Source organism: Labrus mixtus, chromosome 6 (assembly GCF_963584025.1).
Source record: "Labrus mixtus chromosome 6, fLabMix1.1, whole genome shotgun sequence".
Classification (NCBI taxonomy): domain Eukaryota; kingdom Metazoa; phylum Chordata; class Actinopteri; order Labriformes; family Labridae; genus Labrus; species Labrus mixtus.
Genome location: NC_083617.1, coordinates 29,565,713 through 29,586,674, shown reverse-complemented (window position 1 = coordinate 29,586,674; position 20,962 = coordinate 29,565,713). Strand labels below are relative to the sequence as shown.

Sequence of the window (20,962 nt, the reverse complement as noted above, 5' to 3'; positions counted from 1 at the left end):
ACCGCTGGCCCTCAAGCCGCATTCAGCCAGAAGTCAAAGCGAGGGGATGAAGTGATCACACACATGTCCAGGTCCCACCTTAAGACCGTTAGACAGAGCCTGCTACCTAACAGGTCTTATCTGACTGTCGGATGTCTCTCTACAGCAGAGCTCGTTCATTAATAAGGATTGAGCTAAAGGAACATGACTGTTTTATAAGAAAAATATTGATTTTTAGAAATCCCTGGTCAAAGAGAAAGTACAGAAAGCTACGAGAACTCATCTATTGCCAAGGAGCTTTCGTTGCTCCTCTTTTATAAATCTACAGTCAGTCCGCCTCACAGCTATCTTCTTCCTCTGCAGTATGTTCTTGTAACATGTGCACATTATGGTATATATTAAAGACTGTTGCGCTATCAAAATCTATTTTTGTTCGATCTTTAATTGAACTGGCACATTGAACTTTTTTGATGCAGAACATTATAATTCATACATTTAAATTAAAAACTTGTATTTAAATTATAGCCTCGTCACAAGTCCCAGCAATAATAAGAACTTAACTATCCAGGCGAGTTGATTTGGATACAATATCACTGTTTTAACTCTCAGATTACTTACACTTGGTTCCATTTTGCCATTTTTTTGCAATCACAATAAAGGTCATGTAAATTCAATTTTTTAAATACGCTACGGGATTTATTCGTTACGGTGCAAATATTCACTCCGAGAACTTTAATAAAGGTTGATGATGATGATTATTCAGTCAATTATTAACCAAAATCTAGGGTTTGTTACTGCATGGTGTGATCTTTTGTGTGGGGGTGTGTGACCCTGGTCCATAGGTGTTTCTACACATGCACAAAACAAACATTTTGGGGGTGAGAAGCATGTGTGAACTCAAAAGGCACACTATCCTGACTTTTTCCTGCCAGTCCCGTAATGAAAATTCAACATTAAGTCAGGTTAAGCTTCAGAAAAATGTACCCCTGAATTGGCAGGGTATGAAGGTAGATATGTTGCAAAATGTGAGAGCTTGTAGAATGAGATGTGAGAGCTTGTAGAATGTGATGTGAGAGCTTGTAGAATGAGATGTGAGAGCTTGTAGAATGAGATGTGAGAGCTTGTAGAATGAGATGTGAGAGCTTGTAGAATAAGATGTGAGAGCTTGTAGAATGTGATGTGAGAGCTTGTAGAATGAGATGTGAGAGCTTGTAGAATGAGATGTGAGAGCTTGAAAAAGTGAACTTGTATGTAAAAATCATAATTTACTCAGATTTTATTTTTAATAACTTGTGCCTATTATCTTTTACAACCACAACTCTCCAATTACAACTTCTCAAATCTGCAGCTACAACTGCACAAACTACTTTTCTCGAGTGAATCTGCGCTGCTTGAGTTTTGCAACACATTTTGCGAGACGTCTGTAGCAAAACAAATTTGTACTTGTAGAAATGCCCCCCTCCCCCCCGCTCTCCCGTGTGTGTGTGTGTGTGTGTGTGGGGAGGGGGGATTGACCAATCAGAAGGGAGGAATTGCAGGTACCGGGGTGAAGATAGTTTCATGTTTGACAGTCGCCTGTGAAACGTCTGCCTTAATCTGCTCTCCAACATATCCCCAAACTGTGAGAAATCAAGGCTTTGACTCGGCGCTATTGAAGGTAATCGACGCGAACACAGGCGACTGTCAAATATGAAACCATCTTCACCCCGGTACCTGCAATTCCTCCCTTCTGATTGGTCAATCCCCCCTCCCCACACACACACACACACGGGAGAGCGGGGGGAGGGGGGCATTTCTACAAGTACAAATTTGTTTTGCTACAGACGTCTCGCAAAATGTGTTGCAAAACTCAAGCAGCGCAGATTCACGCGAGAAAAGTAGTTTGTGCAGTTGTAGCTGCAGATTTGAGAAGTTGTAATTAGAGAGTTGTGGTTGTAAAAGATAATAGGCACAAGTTATTAAAAAAAAATCTGAGTAAATTATGATTTTTACATACAAGTTCACTTTTTCAAGCTCTCACTACAAGCTCTCACATCTCATTCTACAAGCTCTCACATCTCATTCTACAAGCTCTCACATCTCATTCTACAAGCTCTCACATCACATTCTACAAGCTCACATCTCATTCTACAAGCTCTCACATCACATTCTACAAGCTCACATCTCATTCTACAAGCTCTCACATTTTGCAACATATCTACCTTCATACAGGCAAAGATAATCACAAAATATCTCGCAACGGATCTGTCTGTCTTGAAAACACCTTTGAGCTTTTGGCTCACTACTTAATTTTTTATAGGATAAAACTCATTGAAGACATTAGGGTTAGGGTGACATTGAACTCTGTTGATGGTGCTCTGCTTTATTTCAGATCATCTGATCTACATCTTAGCGTAAATGATTTACCGGTACCTCTAAATCACTACTTTACGTTTAAAAACGCCCCCCGGTGGTGAAACAAACTTCCCTTTGCACCTTTAAGAAAAAGCTCTTTGAACACCTACACACTTAATGATATAAATGATGACAATGATTTTGTTTAAAAATTCGATTTTAGGATGGTTTTGATGCTGATCAGAACTCTCAAGAACAGCTGTCGATGTTGTGCTTTGCCTCTGTGCGTTGCCTGTCAGCACCTGTGTGTCCGATCAGACTTAAAGCTGTTTGTTTGAAGGTCGCTTTGGATAAAAGCGTCAGATCAATGAATTGTAGAAAAATGTTTAAAAAAGTTTTATTAAGACGAGAATAAATGACAGGATTAAAGTGGAAATCTTCACTTGTCATTGAGACTCAGAATGCAGAACTACTTTCCTATGAATGTAGAGATCTATCATTTTGATCTGTCATTTTTACTGTAGGTATCACCGAATAATAAAAAAAAACATACAGTATAGTTTACATCATCATCCAATATTATGCATTTGAACAAACCTGATGTGAGTGCAACCATTTGTTGGCTGGCGTTTGTTTTTCTAAAAGTAATAATATTTGAATATATCCCGGGTTACTGTTACAAATGAGTGGAGAAAAACCTCCTCTACATCTTTCTTCTTTTGTTGATCAGCACTTTTAGCTTGTTTGTGTGAGCAGTCTCATGAAAAATGGTAAGCATGTCTTATCATTTCGTGTTAACTGCTCAGTGATTGATGCTGCTTCAAAAACAAGCGAGTAATTATGATAATTTACTGTTCAGTAAAGACTCCAGCAAGTCTCGCTAAGCAGCCACAAACATCATTAGCGTTTGTTCAGCTCACCTAAAACCATGTATCACTTTCATTCAGATTTTCATTAATAGACTGTAGCTAGAAAACCGCTGCTGTGATTAAAGACGAGCCAAAACCTCAGCTGGCAATAAAAGCATTATTATCTCTACCCTGTACAGAATATCTGACGGTCTATCAGCTGAAAATGAAAACGTTTGAAGTGATGTGTATTAAACAAGGTTGTAGTTTGTTTTTTTCTGCGTCCTTCATTTTCTGTTTGATCTTTTCTTTATCAATCTCGAGAGGGGAAAGAAACTAAAATAAGCCGCACCATTAATTGCTGCGGAACTTCAGGCTTTTACTTTGAAATTTTCTTCTCACATGCTTTAAATTGAGCTAAGAGACTGTTAGGGTTAATCATCCCTCTCACTCTCTCTCTCTCTCTCTCTCTCTCATTGTTTTTCATTCCTTATTTCTGTAAAGATGCCAATGCTTAAACTTCTGAAATCACAATATCAAACCAACTTCAACTGATCAACCTTCAAAGCCTGGACAATATAACAAAAATGGACGTGATGTCAGTGACATCACCCGTTGGTTTATGAAGCAGTTTTGAAGCCTAACGATGGTGGCTGGTCGCCATATTGTAAATGCTGTCTGAAGCTGACTGTTGGTCAAACCTAGAAACTTAGGCGGGCAATTAGCCTCTTGGCAGCTCCAATGCCATTGTTTAATATAACCAAAATGAATAAGATATAAAAGAAGTTACCCCCTGTACAGCGTGTACCAACAAAGACATTAGCTCCTTAGACCAAAACCTTTTTGTCAATCAAAATGGGAATTTTCACACTGATGGTAATATGACTTTCTTGGGCTTTTGGAGGCATCCCCAAGTGGACACTACAGGAAAAACACTTTTTTTGCACTTTGACATTGGCTTCATTTTTTGCATGTTGACGGACTGAACATGGACTATAGGTCGTCTTACTCTTTGTTCCTCTTGTTTCCTTCACAGTGCATCCTGTCTCAACCTAAGTTCTGGGCTGTAGAAGTCTCGGCCCTCTGCCTCAGGACCAAACTAGAAAGAGGGAAGACCCGACGTGTGGAGAGAGCAATGATGCAAACCCAGGTAAGGAGATATGTGGGGGATTGTATTTAAATATTCACAGTGCTTCAAACCCTTTGACTATTTGTTTTTACACGGGAGCATTCACAAAACTGCCTTCAACTCTCTTTGAAGATCTGTTTTCTTATTCAAGTATTCATCTTGTCAGGAAAGTCGTATATTTATAAGATTGGATTAATAAACACATTTAGCTTTTCTCCAAATGCAGAACGGTTAATAAATCACAGAATAGTTTGTCACTGCAAGCCCAAGCGTTATTAATGGTGCATGTGGTGTTCTATGTAAGTTTCACTCCATGAGTAATTCTATCCCCACGTGTACACGTTTTGAGTCTTCACTTTACAGATATAGACTCCATTGATTCCAAGCAAAAGGAGCTGCAGAGCTGCTTGTCTCTGCTCGCAGTGGCACACAGTTATTGAGTCACCTTGTTCTCTTTTGAAAAACAACCCTGAGCACAAACAGAACCATTACTCCACCGCAGCTCCAAATGTTACCCCGGATGTTTATCAATAACATCCCTGAAAGGCTGAATACAGGCGGCTTTATGAGATTAATAAAAAAGCCGCACAATGAGTAATAATACTCAAACACCTGCTGGGAGACGACGGTGACTGTGCTCAAGCTGAAGAAGAAAAAGTGTTTTTCTTTTTGGTCAGAACATTTCAGGCCTGAGGCGGAGTTCTGTGGTGTACGATTATGAGAACTAAATGGAATCTTCTATAGAACAAATGAAGCACACCTGATCCTCTTTTCTCTCTGAAAACAGAACATATGATAAAAGGGTTTTAGAGGGTCAATCTTGATGTTTGTAAATTAAAAATGCTTTCAAATGATCATGAACTAGACGCAGGATTGATACAAAGGCTAAGATTCTTATTATGGTGTCTAATAGTGGACTCTGTTGCTTGGTCCGCCATTTCCATGTTGTTCTTTGTACATCATGTCTCGCCTCTCGCCAGACCTCGATGGTCTCCAGTTGTAAGTTGCATGTATGAGGTCAGGAGATCAGGAGGATTTTAAGGGCAGTCCTCCTGAAACTCATGAGAATTTTGATGGGTTCATATTTGAAATCGGCTTCAGTGAAGAAGTTCTGTCGGGCTCTTTATGATCTGTAAAAGGTTTTGATTTTCTAACACTGCCTATTCTTGACTGATTCTTGACCTATTCTTAACTTCTATTGAGACCCTCACTGTTAAGTTCATTAAGACACACCACAATGATTGTGAATGCATTTCTTTATTAGAAACATAAATTAACTCGTATACAACAAAGGTCAAGTTATTTCAGTTTGGACTATTTTAGGTCTAAGTATTGATTTTAGAATTCAATGTATTCATAAACTGACTTCAATAACGATCACTTCACCTAACACGTGATGGTCCCTGTCTTCTCTCCCAGTATAAGCTGACTGTATGAAAGATCTAGGTTTACTGCGAAGACAAAAAGTCAGTAACTCATTTGATGAAAATAACACATGGATTAGTTTTTTTGTTGTTTTTTGACAATAATAAGAAAACGACTTAAAACTTTTTCTGAGCACGATGCAGCGTTTTCCAACAACATGCTGTGTTTCATAATGAAACAAAAGAAGGTGCACATTCCTGATAAATTACCTTGTTACATGAACATCGTATATCTGTAGTTTACCTCGAAATCAGCAAAAAAAAGATAATGATTGTGATGGATCATTTGTCTTTCTCTCGTTGGTATCTGGCTGTTTTTAATCAATCCCACTGGCCCTCACATTCCCCGCTGGTCTGAGCGTAGTGCAGCGTGTATAAAAACATCATTTTAATTACTTTAAAATCATCACTGGTATCAATTTGTTTTCAAATGTATTAACTTTAATTATCCTTACTGTCTTAAACAATGTTTTGTTCCTCACACACCGAGTTATTCTCTCAGAAGTTCTGATCAGACTCTCTTCACAGTTCCCTTTGTTTCAAAGGAATTTGGTAAAAAAGCTTTTATGTTTTGTGCTCCTTCTGATTGGAATAAGTTACTTTTAAATCTCTGTTCCTCGTCATCGTTCCACTTATTTAAACATGTTTTGTTTTCTCATCTTCAAACTGATTGTGTATGTTTTCAGTAGCGTCAACACTGTTTGTTTATTTCTCTCTGTGTACAGACTGAATCTCTCTCCTCTAACGTGTCTAGTCTAGAGTAATAATTAGGGCCCGAAGCACTGACAAGTGCGTAGGACCCTCTTGAAACCCTAGCGATTACTATTTTTATTGTCGTTTTTATTGTTCCGCCACTTTGCGGCCACTTTTCAGGGCCTTAACGTGCCCGAAAACTCAACAAACTTTCCACGGTCATCAGGTCTCGTGAAAAATTTGATATTTTGGTGGTTTCGTAAACGCAGTTCACAAAATGGCTCAGTGGCACCCCCTTGAAATTAAAAAAAAATGTTCATGTACACTCACGAAAATTGGTACGCATATTAAGCTTGTCAGGATGGACTAAAAATCCTCTTGCAGCGTTTTAAAAAACCTGACAGGAAGTCCACAAATTAAAGTTCAATTTCACAATAACAGCCCAAAATCGCCCAAAATGACTCAAAATCGCCGATTTCAGCCTTCCTATTTGAAGGATCTTGTCCGAGGGCGCTCATCCGATCAGCGCAAACTCAGTGTCAGTGCGTTCTAGACAGGCTCAACATATCTTGTTGTGCGCTGCACGTTATTTCGTCAAAGGCCGTGGCCGTGGCATACGTTTTAAGTTTTTGGAGCGTTTTGGCAAGTTGCCAAAAAAGTAAATGCTTAGTCAAACAAAACAAGTCAAACATCTTATACCGCTTAACTGAGTGGGCGTGGCTTAATGGCTCAGTGGCGCCCCCTACAATATTTCAAACATTCAGCCCCCGCAGCACGTTGAACCTACAATTCTGAATTTTACTATGCATTTCCAACATGACAAAAGCTACAAAAAAGCCTCTTCAACCCACACCCAAAACTCAACAGGAAGTCCACAAATCACATCGCCATCAAACAGGAAGTGGGTGTAACTCTTATATACTTTGTTTGATCTTCTTGAAATGACAGGTATGATCAGAGTTGGCCTCTGAACACAGTGACACAAAACAATAATAAAGTTTAACCATAGCGCACCCTAATGCAAGGACTAAGTACTACATCATACATACTTTCTCGGATATGCCTAAATTTTCCCAGGTATGATCAGGGTTGGCCTCTGAACACATTGACAAAACAATAATAAAGTTTAACCATAGCTCCCCCTACTGCAAGGACTAAGCACTACATCATATATACTTTGTCTAATCTTATTGAAATTTCACATGTATAATCAGGGTTGGCCTCTGAACACATTGACATAACAATACTGAACGTCAACCATAGCGCCCCCTACTGCAAAGAGTAAGTACTACATCCTATGTACAATGCTCAGTTTCCTCCAGATTTCAAAGCTATCATGACAGTGCCAGCCTGAACTGCTCTACGTCAAAATTGCACAGGGGTGCGAGGGCCCTTCATCACCGCTTGCGGTTTTAATTATTGTTGTAATGGTTGTAGCTTATTGTTGTATCTGTTCTCTGTGTTGTCCCCAAGCGGCAACCTCTGGTCTCGAAAAATGAAGCCAATGCGGAAGTAAAAAAAACTGCAGTTCCTCGAGGTTCCGCTTGAGGCTGGCTGCAGAAGCGCCGGAAGTGCCATAAGCCCACAGCCAAAAAAGCCTGTTTTCACCACAGGAATCAACATGTTTACAGCCTGGTACAAAAAACGAGATATATCTGATAAGTTGACGGCCCCTTCTCCTCACACTGTGTGTTATTTACAGTCAATGGTTTAGCCGATCAAGACTCCCATTCATGCCAAAGAAGCTAATGGCAACATATCTAGCCAGGACTATTAAATTGGGGGAAAATTAATTCTGAAGTGTTAGAAATGTTAGTTGTTAAGATGTTGTAAGACAGAGTTTGTGTGATGTTAGAAGCTAAAGGTTCACCTCGGTGGTTAACCGCAGACTGTAAATATGGTTATCTGACGTTATGATGAATGTAATACTCCACGTAAATGTTAACATTAAAAAACAAACTTTGTGTATAAAGTTCAACATTAATCAGACGATACCCGCTGGTTAAACATGTTATAGAGAATTATATTAACGTTACATGATTGACGTTCATTTCAACGGCCCACAAACTCAAACTTCAACATTTTCTCTCATTATTATTATTATAACATAAACAGGCGATAACAAGTACAAAACTAAAAAAACTATTTTTTTTGTCTCTTTGTATGAGTTCAGGGAAAATTAATCTGGTTATTGATATAGTTCTTCATCGTTACAGATGCTCTTACAAAGAATATAGCAGTAGAAATATAAAATATAAATAACATATGGAATGAAAATAAGATATAAAGTGTGTATATATATATATACTTTATATCTTATTTTCATATATAGCATATATTCATATATATATATGTTAAGTACAAGAAATAGTTTGAAGAATACAGCCATGTACTGAGCTCATGTTAATAATAAATGATCTACTGTATGTTCTGTACTAAAGCACAGAGAGTTGGGACCTGTTAATGATTTAAATAATTCAGGTTATATTTGTTTCATGTTAAGATGAAGTACTATCCACAATAAACTGCTTAATTTTTCCTCACACAAAATCTGAGGCAATTTGATGTGGAATATCATTGTGCAAGTGAGTGAGAGAGCTGAAAATAGCATGATTACAATAAGGTTTATCTTCTTAACTTCCATCCCATTTTCAGAAATGAACTGAATTAGTTGGTAAAAAAAAATGTCAAAAGAAGACAAAGTTGTGTAAAAGTAGACTTCCTTCCCTAAGCTATTGAGTTGAGCATTAATGCACATTTTAGTCTTGTCATTTCAAATCTAAAATGTATACTCATAAGTAGAGACAAAGGAGTGCATTTATATAGAAATATTTATTTAATCTGAAAAACTACATTCAAAAAAAGTCTGTTTTTACAGCAGAGATGTACCTGGTACAAAAAAAACAAATAGGTCTGATAGCTCATGTCTCGATCGACACACACTGTACGGGGGTGAATGTTTTTATGACTCATCAGTTTTGATTTGATGAAGGATAAGAGTTATTCACAATAAGGTGTGTAGCTGACATGATCGACAGGCGGGCGCGGTGTAACGGTTTGTCAGGACACTTAAAACCCGCCTCAGCTCCAGCTCTCAGCCCGTCGCTAGGTTGAATGAAGGTAAGGGTGAGACAGCATTTCAAGCATGGAGCCCGCCATCGATGCAGGAACATGTGGGTGTCATCACTCAGGCCATCCGGGTGAGACCTCCCTCGCAGCGAGCTGTTGAAGAGAAGCAACCGAAGTCCACCCCAGAAGAACCAACAAATACAGATGTTGTTGAGGCTCAAGTTTCTTCCTCTGTCTCTGCAGCTCTCTGGGCACCTCGAAGGACCAGTCACCGATAATCCACACTGTGTCTATAGGAGAAATACAAAGATGTTCAATTAATGCCTCAGACAAGACCAATGTACAGTTAACTACATGTGACAGCTCAGGGTGTTTTTTTGTTATTAGCCACATCTGAAGGAATAATATTTAACAAAGTAGCTGCAATAATAATAGATGCCAGTCTTAAATACTATTTTCTCTAATACTTAAAGTTTTTGGTGTGAAGCTGACACTGTCCACAGACTCCATGACTTCACGGGGTTCAATATAAAACAAATATCTTATAATAAATACTAAATAATTATTTTTCAATTGTCATGTTCACCCACATCACTGTTGACATCAGTAAATATAAGACACAGACATTCCTCTTTTTGTCAGAACAGTAACATGAACTGTATGCTTTGTAATATTGATTTCTTCTGGATGTCTCATATTTATTTACAGTCTATGGTCTAACAGTAGTTTTATCAACAACAACGAAAAGAAAAAAGACACCAAAGCTCTGTCTTTTATCGTTTTAAAATAGACTTCTTATCCTTAAACATGTTCTTACACCCAAGTAATGATTTGTAACACAATGTGAGAATTTAAATGTAAAGATTAGCCTCAAAATGTTTCTTACATTTTATGATAAAACTTTGCTAATGTGTTGCTCTGCTAACAGTGACAAAGTCTAACTGCTCTGACAAATAACTAATAACCATAATTGTATATTTAAAAAAGTGTAGTTTTAAGACTTTAATTAAATATTTGGGTTGAATATAATTCGTTTTAACTGTGTTGTAGAAAAGTTAAATGTTAACTTACTGTTTATAGAGATAACTCAGGACGAGCAGGAGAGCAGTAGGGGATGCTAGCAGCCTAGCCGTTAGCTTTGATGTGAAATGGAACGTCGAGCTGAATGGGCGGAGTTAAGTCCCGCCCGGTCCCGCCTTAATGCTGTTGCTAGGTTGATCCGAAGTTAGGTTGAGACCCCACTGAGATAGCATATCCAATATGGATGCGCCCGTCGATTAGACTCATTTGATGCCTCCGTAACAGACGGGTGACGTCACTCAGGGTTCGTCCAGTAATATTTACAGTCTATGGTTGTCCCTTGTTTTGTTTTGTTTTGTTGTTGTTGTTGTTGTTGTTGTTTTTTGCTGTATGTATTACTTTGTTTTGTCTGTAGTGTGTTATGTTGTTGTTGTTGTTGTTTTCTGCTGTATGTATTACTTTGTTTCGTCTGTAGTGTGTTATGTTTTGTTGTTGTTGTTTTCTGCTGTATGTATTACTTTGTTTGTTTCGTCTGTAGTGTGTTATGTTTTGTTGTTGTTTTTTGCTGTATGTATTACTTTGTTTCGTCTGTAGTGTGTTATGTTTTGTTGTTGTTGTTTTCTGCTGTATGTATTACTTTGTTTGTTTCGTCTGTAGTGTGTTTTGTTGTTGTTGTTGTTTTCTGCTGTATGTATTACTTTGTTTCGTCTGTAGTGTGTTATGTTTTGTTGTTGTTTTCTGCTGTATGTATTACTTTGTTTGTTTTGTCTGTAGTGTGTTTTGTTGTTGTTGTTTTCTGCTGTATGTATTACTTTGTTTCGTCTGTAGTGTGTTATGTTTTGTTGTTGTTGTTTTCTGCTGTATGTATGACTTTGTTTGTTTCGTCTGTAGTGTGTTGTGTTTTGTTGTTGTTGTTTTCTGCTGTATGTATTACTTTGTTTCGTCTGTAGTGTGTTATGTTTTGTTGTTGTTGTTTTCTGCTGTATGTATGACTTTGTTTGTTTCGTCTGTAGTGTGTTATGTTTTGTTGTTGTTGTTTTCTGCTGTATGTATTACTTTGTTTGTTTCGTCTGTAGTGTGTTATGTTTTGTTGTTGTTTTTTGCTGTATGTATTACTTTGTTTCGTCTGTAGTGTGTTATGTTTTGTTGTTGTTGTTTTCTGCTGTATGTATTACTTTGTTTGTTTCGTCTGTAGTGTGTTTTGTTGTTGTTGTTTTCTGCTGTATGTATTACTTTGTTTCGTCTGTAGTGTATGTTTTGTTGTTGTTGTTTTCTGCTGTATGTATTACTTTGTTTGTTTCGTCTGTAGTGTGTTATGTTTTCTTGTTGTTGTTTTCTGCTGTATGTATGACTTTGTTTGTTTCGTCTGTAGTGTGTTATGTTTTGTTGTTTTTGTTGTTTTCTGCTGTATGTATTACTTTGTTTCGTCTGTAGTGTGTTATGTTTTGTTGTTGTTGTTTTCTGCTGTATGTATTACTTTGTTTCGTCTGTAGTGTGTTATGTTTTGTTGTTGTTGTTTTCTGCTGTATGTATTACTTTGTTTGTTTCGTCTGTAGTGTGTTATGTTTTGTTGTTGTTTTCTGCTGTATGTATTACTTTGTTTGTTTCGTCTGTAGTGTGTTATGTTTTGTTGTTGTTTTTTGCTGTATGTATTACTTTGTTTCGTCTGTAGTGTGTTATGTTTTGTTGTTGTTGTTTTCTGCTGTATGTATTACTTTGTTTGTTTCGTCTGTAGTGTGTTTTGTTGTTGTTGTTGTTTTCTGCTGTATGTATTACTTTGTTTCGTCTGTAGTGTGTTATGTTTTGTTGTTGTTTTCTGCTGTATGTATTACTTTGTTTGTTTTGTCTGTAGTGTGTTTTGTTGTTGTTGTTTTCTGCTGTATGTATTACTTTGTTTCGTCTGTAGTGTGTTATGTTTTGTTGTTGTTGTTTTCTGCTGTATGTATGACTTTGTTTGTTTCGTCTGTAGTGTGTTGTGTTTTGTTGTTGTTTTCTGCTGTATGTATTACTTTGTTTCGTCTGTAGTGTGTTATGTTTTGTTGTTGTTGTTTTCTGCTGTATGTATGACTTTGTTTGTTTCGTCTGTAGTGTGTTATGTTTTGTTGTTGTTGTTTTCTGCTGTATGTATTACTTTGTTTGTTTCGTCTGTAGTGTGTTATGTTTTGTTGTTGTTTTTTGCTGTATGTATTACTTTGTTTCGTCTGTAGTGTGTTATGTTTTGTTGTTGTTGTTTTCTGCTGTATGTATTACTTTGTTTGTTTCGTCTGTAGTGTGTTTTGTTGTTGTTGTTTTCTGCTGTATGTATTACTTTGTTTCGTCTGTAGTGTATGTTTTGTTGTTGTTGTTTTCTGCTGTATGTATTACTTTGTTTGTTTCGTCTGTAGTGTGTTATGTTTTGTTGTTGTTTTCTGCTGTATGTATGACTTTGTTTGTTTCGTCTGTAGTGTGTTATGTTTTGTTGTTTTTGTTGTTTTCTGCTGTATGTATTACTTTGTTTCGTCTGTAGTGTGTTATGTTTTGTTGTTTTTGTTGTTTTCTGCTGTATGTATTACTTTGTTTGTTTCATCTGTAGTGTGTTATGTTTTGTTGTTTTCTGCTGTATTTATGACTTTGTTTGTTTCGTCTGTAGTGTGTTATGTTTTGTTGTTTTTGTTGTTTTCTGCTGTATGTATTACTTTGTTTGTTTCATCTGTAGTGTGTTATGTTTTGTTGTTTTCTGCTGTATGTATGACTTTGTTTGTTTCGTCTGTAGTGTGTTATGTTTTGTTGTTGTTTTCTGCTGTATGTATGACTTTGTTTGTTTCGTCTGTAGTGTGTTATGTTTTGTTGTTGTTGTTGTTGTTTTTTGCTGTATGTATTACTTTGTTTTGTCTGTAGTGTGTTATGTTTTGTTGTTGTTGTTTTCTGCTGTATGTATGACTTTGTTTGTTTCGTCTGTAGTGTGTTATGTTTTGTTGTTGTTGTTGTTTTCTGCTGTATGTATTACTTTGTTTCGTCTGTAGTGTGTTATGTTTTGTTGTTGTTTTCTGCTGTATGTATGACTTTGTTTGTTTCGTCTGTAGTGTGTTATGTTTTGTTGTTGTTGTTTTTTGCTGTATGTATTACTTTGTTTCGTCTGTCGTGTGTTATGTTTTGTTGTTTTTGTTGTTTTCTTCTGTATGTATTACTTTGTTTGTTTCGTCTGTAGTGTGTTATGTTTTGTTGTTGTTGTTTTCTGCTGTATGTATTACTTTGTTTCGTCTGTAGTGTGTTATGTTTTGTTGTTGTTGTTTTCTGCTATATGTATGACTTTGTTTGTTTCGTCTGTAGTGTGTTATGTTTTGTTGTTGTTGTTTTCTGCTGTATGTATGACTTTGTTTGTTTCGTCTGTAGTGTGTTATGTGTTGTTGTTGTTTTCTGCTGTATGTATGACTTTGTTTGTTTCGTCTGTAGTGTGTTATGTTTTGTTGTTGTTGTTGTTTTTTGCTGTATGTATTACTTTGTTTCGTCTGTAGTGTGTTATGTTTTGTTGTTTTTGTTGTTTTCTGCTGTATGTATTACTTTGTTTGTTTCGTCTGTAGTGTGTTATGTTTTGTTGTTTTTGTTGTTTTCTGCTGTATGTATTACTTTGTTTGTTTCGTCTGTAGTGTGTTATGTTTTGTTGTTGTTGTTTTCTGCTGTATGTATTACTTTGTTTGTTTCGTCTGTAGTGTGTTATGTTTTGTTGTTTTTGTTGTTTTCTGCTGTATGTATGACTTTGTTTGTTTCGTCTGTAGTGTGTTATGTTTTGTTGTTGTTTTCTGCTGTATGTATGACTTTGTTTGTTTCATCTGTAGTGTGTTATGTTTTGTTGTTGTTTTCTGCTGTATGTATTACTTTGTTTTGTCTGTAGTGTGTTATGTTTTGTTGTTGTTTTCTGCTGTATGTATGACTTTGTTTGTTTCATCTGTAGTGTGTTATGTTTTGTTGTTGTTTTCTGCTGTATGTATGACTTTGTTTTGTCTGTAGTGTGTTATGTTTTGTTGTTGTTTTCTGCTGTATGTATGACTTTGTTTGTTTCATCTGTAGTGTGTTATGTTTTGTTGTTTTTGTTGTTTTTTGCTGTATGTATTACTTTGTTTCGTCTGTAGTGTGTTATGTTTTGTTGTTTTTGTTGTTTTCTGCTGTATGTATTACTTTGTTTGTTTCGTCTGTAGTGTGTTATGTTTTGTTGTTGTTTTCTGCTGTATGTATTACTTTGTTTCGTCTGTAGTGTGTTATGTTTTGTTGTTGTTGTTTTCTGCTGTATGTATTACTTTGTTTCGTCTGTAGTGTGTTATGTTTTGTTGTTGTTGTTTTCTGCTGTATGTATGACTTTGTTTGTTTCATCTGTAGTGTGTTATGTTTTGTTGTTGTTTTCTGCTGTATGTATGACTTTGTTTTGTCTGTAGTGTGTTATGTTTTGTTGTTGTTTTCTGCTGTATGTATTACTTTGTTTCGTCTGTAGTGTGTTATGTGTTGTTGTTGTTTTCTGCTGTATGTATGACTTTGTTTGTTTCGTCTGTAGTGTGTTATGTTTTGTTGTTGTTGTTTTTTGCTGTATGTATTACTTTGTTTCGTCTGTAGTGTGTTATGTTTTGTTGTTTTTGTTGTTTTCTTCTGTATGTATTACTTTGTTTGTTTCGTCTGTAGTGTGTTATGTTTTGTTGTTGTTGTTTTCTGCTGTATGTATTACTTTGTTTCGTCTGTAGTGTGTTATGTTTTGTTGTTGTTTTCTGCTATATGTATGACTTTGTTTGTTTCGTCTGTAGTGTGTTATGTTTTGTTGTTGTTGTTTTCTGCTGTATGTATGACTTTGTTTGTTTCGTCTGTAGTGTGTTATGTGTTGTTGTTGTTTTCTGCTGTATGTATGACTTTGTTTGTTTCGTCTGTAGTGTGTTATGTTTTGTTGTTGTTGTTGTTTTTTGCTGTATGTATTACTTTGTTTCGTCTGTAGTGTGTTATGTTTTGTTGTTTTTGTTGTTTTCTGCTGTATGTATTACTTTGTTTGTTTCGTCTGTAGTGTGTTATGTTTTGTTGTTTTTGTTGTTTTCTGCTGTATGTATTACTTTGTTTGTTTCGTCTGTAGTGTGTTATGTTTTGTTGTTGTTGTTTTCTGCTGTATGTATGACTTTGTTTGTTTCGTCTGTAGTGTGTTATGTTTTGTTGTTTTTGTTGTTTTCTGCTGTATGTATGACTTTGTTTGTTTCGTCTGTAGTGTGTTATGTTTTGTTGTTGTTTTCTGCTGTATGTATGACTTTGTTTGTTTCATCTGTAGTGTTATGTTTTGTTGTTGTTGTTTTCTGCTGTATGTATTACTTTGTTTCGTCTGTAGTGTGTTGTGTTTTGTTGTTGTTGTTTTCTGCTGTATGTATTACTTTGTTTTGTCTGTAGTGTGTTATGTTTTGTTGTTGTTTTCTGCTGTATGTATGACTTTGTTTGTTTCATCTGTAGTGTGTTATGTTTTGTTGTTGTTTTCTGCTGTATGTATGACTTTGTTTTGTCTGTAGTGTGTTATGTTTTGTTGTTGTTTTCTGCTGTATGTATGACTTTGTTTGTTTCATCTGTAGTGTGTTATGTTTTGTTGTTTTTGTTGTTTTTTGCTGTATGTATTACTTTGTTTGTTTCGTCTGTAGTGTGTTATGTTTTGTTGTTTTTGTTGTTTTTTGCTGTATGTATTACTTTGTTTCGTCTGTAGTGTGTTATGTTTTGTTGTTTTTGTTGTTTTCTGCTGTATGTATTACTTTGTTTGTTTCGTCTGTAGTGTGTTATGTTTTGTTGTTGTTTTCTGCTGTATGTATTACTTTGTTTCGTCTGTAGTGTGTTATGTTTTGTTGTTGTTGTTGTTTTCTGCTGTATGTATTACTTTGTTTCGTCTGTAGTGTGTTATGTTTTGTTGTTGTTTTCTGCTGTATGTATGACTTTGTTTGTTTCATCTGTAGTGTGTTATGTTTTGTTGTTGTTTTCTGCTGTATGTATGACTTTGTTTTGTCTGTAGTGTGTTATGTTTTGTTGTTGTTTTCTGCTGTATGTATTACTTTGTTTCGTCTGTAGTGTGTTATGTGTTGTTGTTGTTTTCTGCTGTATGTATGACTTTGTTTGTTTCGTCTGTAGTGTGTTATGTTTTGTTGTTGTTGTTGTTTTTTGCTGTATGTATTACTTTGTTTCGTCTGTAGTGTGTTATGTTTTGTTGTTTTTGTTGTTTTCTGCTGTATGTATTACTTTGTTTGTTTCGTCTGTAGTGTGTTATGTTTTGTTGTATTTGTTGTTTTCTGCTGTATGTATTACTTTGTTTGTTTCGTCTGTAGTGTGTTATGTTTTGTTGTTTTTGTTGTTTTCTGCTGTATGTATTACTTTGTTTGTTTCGTCTGTAGTGTGTTATGTTTTGTTGTTGTTTTCTGCTGTATGTATTACTTTGTTTGTTTCATCTGTAGTGTGTTATGTTTTGTTGTTGTTTTCTGCTGTATGTATGACTTTGTTTTGTCTGTAGTGTGTTATGTTTTGTTGTTGTTTTCTGCTGTATGTATGACTTTGTTTTGTCTGTAGTGTGTTATGTGTTGTTGTTGTTTTCTGCTGTATGTATTACTTTGTTTGTTTCGTCTGTAGTGTGTTATGTTTTGTTGTTGTTTTCTGCTGTATGTATTACTTTGTTTCGTCTGTAGTGTGTTATGTTTTGTTGTTGTTGTTGTTTTCTGCTGTATGTATTACTTTGTTTCGTCTGTAGTGTGTTATGTTTTGTTGTTGTTTTCTGCTGTATGTATGACTTTGTTTGTTTCATCTGTAGTGTGTTATGTTTTGTTGTTGTTTTCTGCTGTATGTATGACTTTGTTTTGTCTGTAGTGTGTTATGTTTTGTTGTTGTTTTCTGCTGTATGTATTACTTTGTTTCGTCTGTAGTGTGTTATGTGTTGTTGTTGTTTTCTGCTGTATGTATGACTTTGTTTGTTTCGTCTGTAGTGTGTTATGTTTTGTTGTTGTTGTTGTTTTTTGCTGTATGTATTACTTTGTTTCGTCTGTAGTGTGTTATGTTTTGTTGTTTTTGTTGTTTTCTGCTGTATGTATTACTTTGTTTGTTTCGTCTGTAGTGTGTTATGTTTTGTTGTATTTGTTGTTTTCTGCTGTATGTATTACTTTGTTTGTTTCGTCTGTAGTGTGTTATGTTTTGTTGTTTTTGTTGTTTTCTGCTGTATGTATTACTTTGTTTGTTTCGTCTGTAGTGTGTTATGTTTTGTTGTTGTTTTCTGCTGTATGTATTACTTTGTTTGTTTCATCTGTAGTGTGTTATGTTTTGTTGTTGTTTTCTGCTGTATGTATGACTTTGTTTTGTCTGTAGTGTGTTATGTTTTGTTGTTGTTTTCTGCTGTATGTATGACTTTGTTTTGTCTGTAGTGTGTTATGTTTTGTTGTTGTTTTCTGCTGTATGTATGACTTTGTTTGTTTCATCTGTAGTGTGCTATGTTTTGTTGTTGTTTTCTGCTGTATGTATGACTTTGTTTTGTCTGTAGTGTGTTATGTTTTGGTTTTGTATTGCTGTGTTGTACCTGTGTCTTTGTAAATATATGTTTGGGACCCCCTTGAAAACGAGGTGATACACCTCAAGGGGCTTATCCTAATACAATACATTTTCTCAAATATTTTATTAAGTTTAGACTTAATCTTTATTGTCCCAAATGTGAAATTCTTGGTCACAGCACTGTACAGGACAAATCAGATCATTGTACAATGGGGAAGAGGTATATCAGACAGACTTCTTTCTTATTGGTTGGAGAAGACGACTCATGAATCTATTTATTTTCAATACATAGTGTTTAATGTGTTGGTGATTGTGTGGTCACGTTTAGTTGGTTCGACAAAGCCTCCCTTAATTTGACAGATATCACAATGTTACATTCATTGAATACAAATATTTTCTTTAGAGTCTAACAGCTTTTTTTTATGTTGACGGCTGATGAGCTCTGTGGAAAGGAAGTTATCCAGATGTAAGGATACAGACAGGAGATGTAAATGTAGAAGAAGTGTCTGGTTTTTTAGTCCTGTCATTTTTTCAGAATTATTGTTCTATATCTGTGAAATTGAAAGACTATTAAGGATAAGAATCAGAACATCCACATAGCTGTGAAGTTTTTAAAAAGGAATCCTGACGACTCTGTTGTGTTGAACATTTGCTTTATTTTTATGTTCCATCATCTGCCATTAAGTCCCAAATAACGCCTGTCCATCCTGTTACCCTTTAGATTGTAAGTGATAAAGGTGACTGCTTTGGTATCTGCTGTCAACACATCTCACTCGTGACATAATAAAATAAATCACAGTGTGGTGAATCTATAATCTCCAGAAGTTAACATAAACTTAAATAGTTGATTTTAATTTCCTGTTCTCTTTCCCAGGCGATAGTTGACCACTTTGAAGACAAGAACTGTCCGGTGATTGAGCGGCTCAAACTCTTCTACTGCTGCCAAGCCCCGACCAGATGGGTCGTCCAGGTAGCGTACACTTCATTTTCAAGCACATATTCTTATGCAAAAGCAGACCTCTGTTTGTCTTGTGACAATACATTTTCTGAATTGAACACGGGTAGAGATTTGTGGTATAAAGCCTGCGTCTTTACAAACAAATATGTGTCACTACATGGGAATAAATATCAGCATTGTGTTTGTGTTGCAGCTCTAGAAATAGATGTTTAGGCTAGTATCATGACCCAGCTCTTAAGGCCTGACAAAAAACAAGGGAAACATACAGGTTTAACTAAGTGTGTCGGCTGTTGAGTGTGTGGTGAGTGCGGCATGTTTTGTGGTGTTAAACTAAAGTAACATAAGCAGACTAAAACAAAACATGGTGCAAATGAGAAGCTGTGTTGACGGTGTGACGCTGAGGGTGGATGAGAGAGAATGAGTGGTTGACTGCCCGATCTTAAATCTACTGGTCAGATGTTATGATGCGATACGATACGATACACTTTATTGTCCACTCTGGGAAATTTGTCTTGGACTCAAAGTGCTGCCAAACATTCAGCTGCTTCCCCGAGAATCAATAAATATAAACAATAGAAAAACACATCCACGTGTTAACAGAGAGGCACAGAGAAATGAAAAACAAAACACAACCTATATTGCACAAGAGCTGCAAAAACACAGCCTGAGGGAAAGCAGCAGCACGAGAGTCCGGGTCGCAGGCAGGGCGACGCCACCAGAATATATCTTTACAACATATAGTGAGAAAGAAGATAGGGCCGCACACTTGCTCAATTGCCGCAAAAAAAGGGTTTTAATGATCACTACATTTTGACCAGAGGTCTTCTTCAGGTGATCATTTTTACAACATATAGTAGCAGAAGTTAACATGACTCAAAACTTGGTTGCAGTAGAATACCTGCTCACCAAAAAGGGGCCTTTAGCAATGTGTCCTGCTCTGACCCTTCAAAATAAAGTGTTTTATGCTTAAACATGTTGGTCTTTAAACTGTGAGTAAATGATAAGGCTAATGTAAGTGGTTTATTTTAGGACAAATTAACAGCTACTAGAGCTCAACAGACCTGCTGTGAATCATTCCTAAAAATTGATTGGACAATTAGTTACATTTGTAACTTTCTTTGTATCAGAAAATGCGCACTCGTTTTATTATAATCCTTAAAATAGCTTTTTCTAGCTGAGGGTGACAGCAATGAAGTGACAGGAGATTAATGAAATGTCTAAAGGTCTCACAGGGATTGTAAAAAAAATACATTAATGAGCTTTCATGACACATTTGCTGAACCACGAAGCATCACAGGAATCTATGAAGGCAAACATTAGCCACCATAACAGAGCCCGGGACAGGGAACCGAATGAAAATGGAAAGAGCTGTAAGTAGAATAAGCAGTAATAAAAAGATTTAGACCTGTCTAGAAGATTGAAGGAGGGGGGAGTGCTGAAAAGAAAGAGAGCGAGGGAGATGTTGGGGAGGAGACATCGCCCAGGCGGCATGTAATAACTGATAACAGCAATAAAGCAGGAATTGAAGAGTCCCTATTGCTGCCTGAGGACTTGAAAGTGGGTTGAGGCGGAGGATTGCAGCAGGCGCTGTGATGCATTTTCTCCACACTAGAGAACCAAGGTGGGCATGTAACAAAGCACTCAAGGCCTTTTTATGGCTGGGGGTGGGTTTATGTTTGTGTGAGTGTGTTGTGCCTCATATACTCTCAGTTTTTGTACATTTCAGGCCTGTAACTACACAGCATATACATTACATTTTACATTACAGCCGTCCATTTTCTAAAGCATGCTGTAAATTTTACGACGAATTTCCCACCCTTCAGGCAGCCATTGGTTTTCATTCATCTCACATTGGTATAGAAACACTTTCACACACAGAGTACAGTAAATCATTATCCCAATAAAAGACATTATTTTTAGACTCTATAATGATGTGGCTTCATGGCGGGAAAGAAGGAATGCACTGAAGGCTTTTTGTTTTAGCACGTGGATCCAGAGT

General features: G+C 36.2%; 1 protein-coding gene across 2 annotated transcripts in view; it reads left to right on the top strand.

Annotated features, from left to right (window-relative positions):
* ttc27 (tetratricopeptide repeat domain 27) overlaps positions 1–20,962 on the top strand; it is a 102,310-nt gene that overhangs the window by 50,337 nt on the left and 31,011 nt on the right. For both annotated transcript variants that reach the window (XM_061040825.1, XM_061040824.1), the window contains exons 10-11: positions 4,198–4,311; positions 18,880–18,975. In XM_061040825.1, the coding sequence (XP_060896808.1) occupies positions 4,198–4,311; positions 18,880–18,975 (210 nt within the window). The remainder of the gene's footprint in view (positions 1–4,197; positions 4,312–18,879; positions 18,976–20,962) is intronic.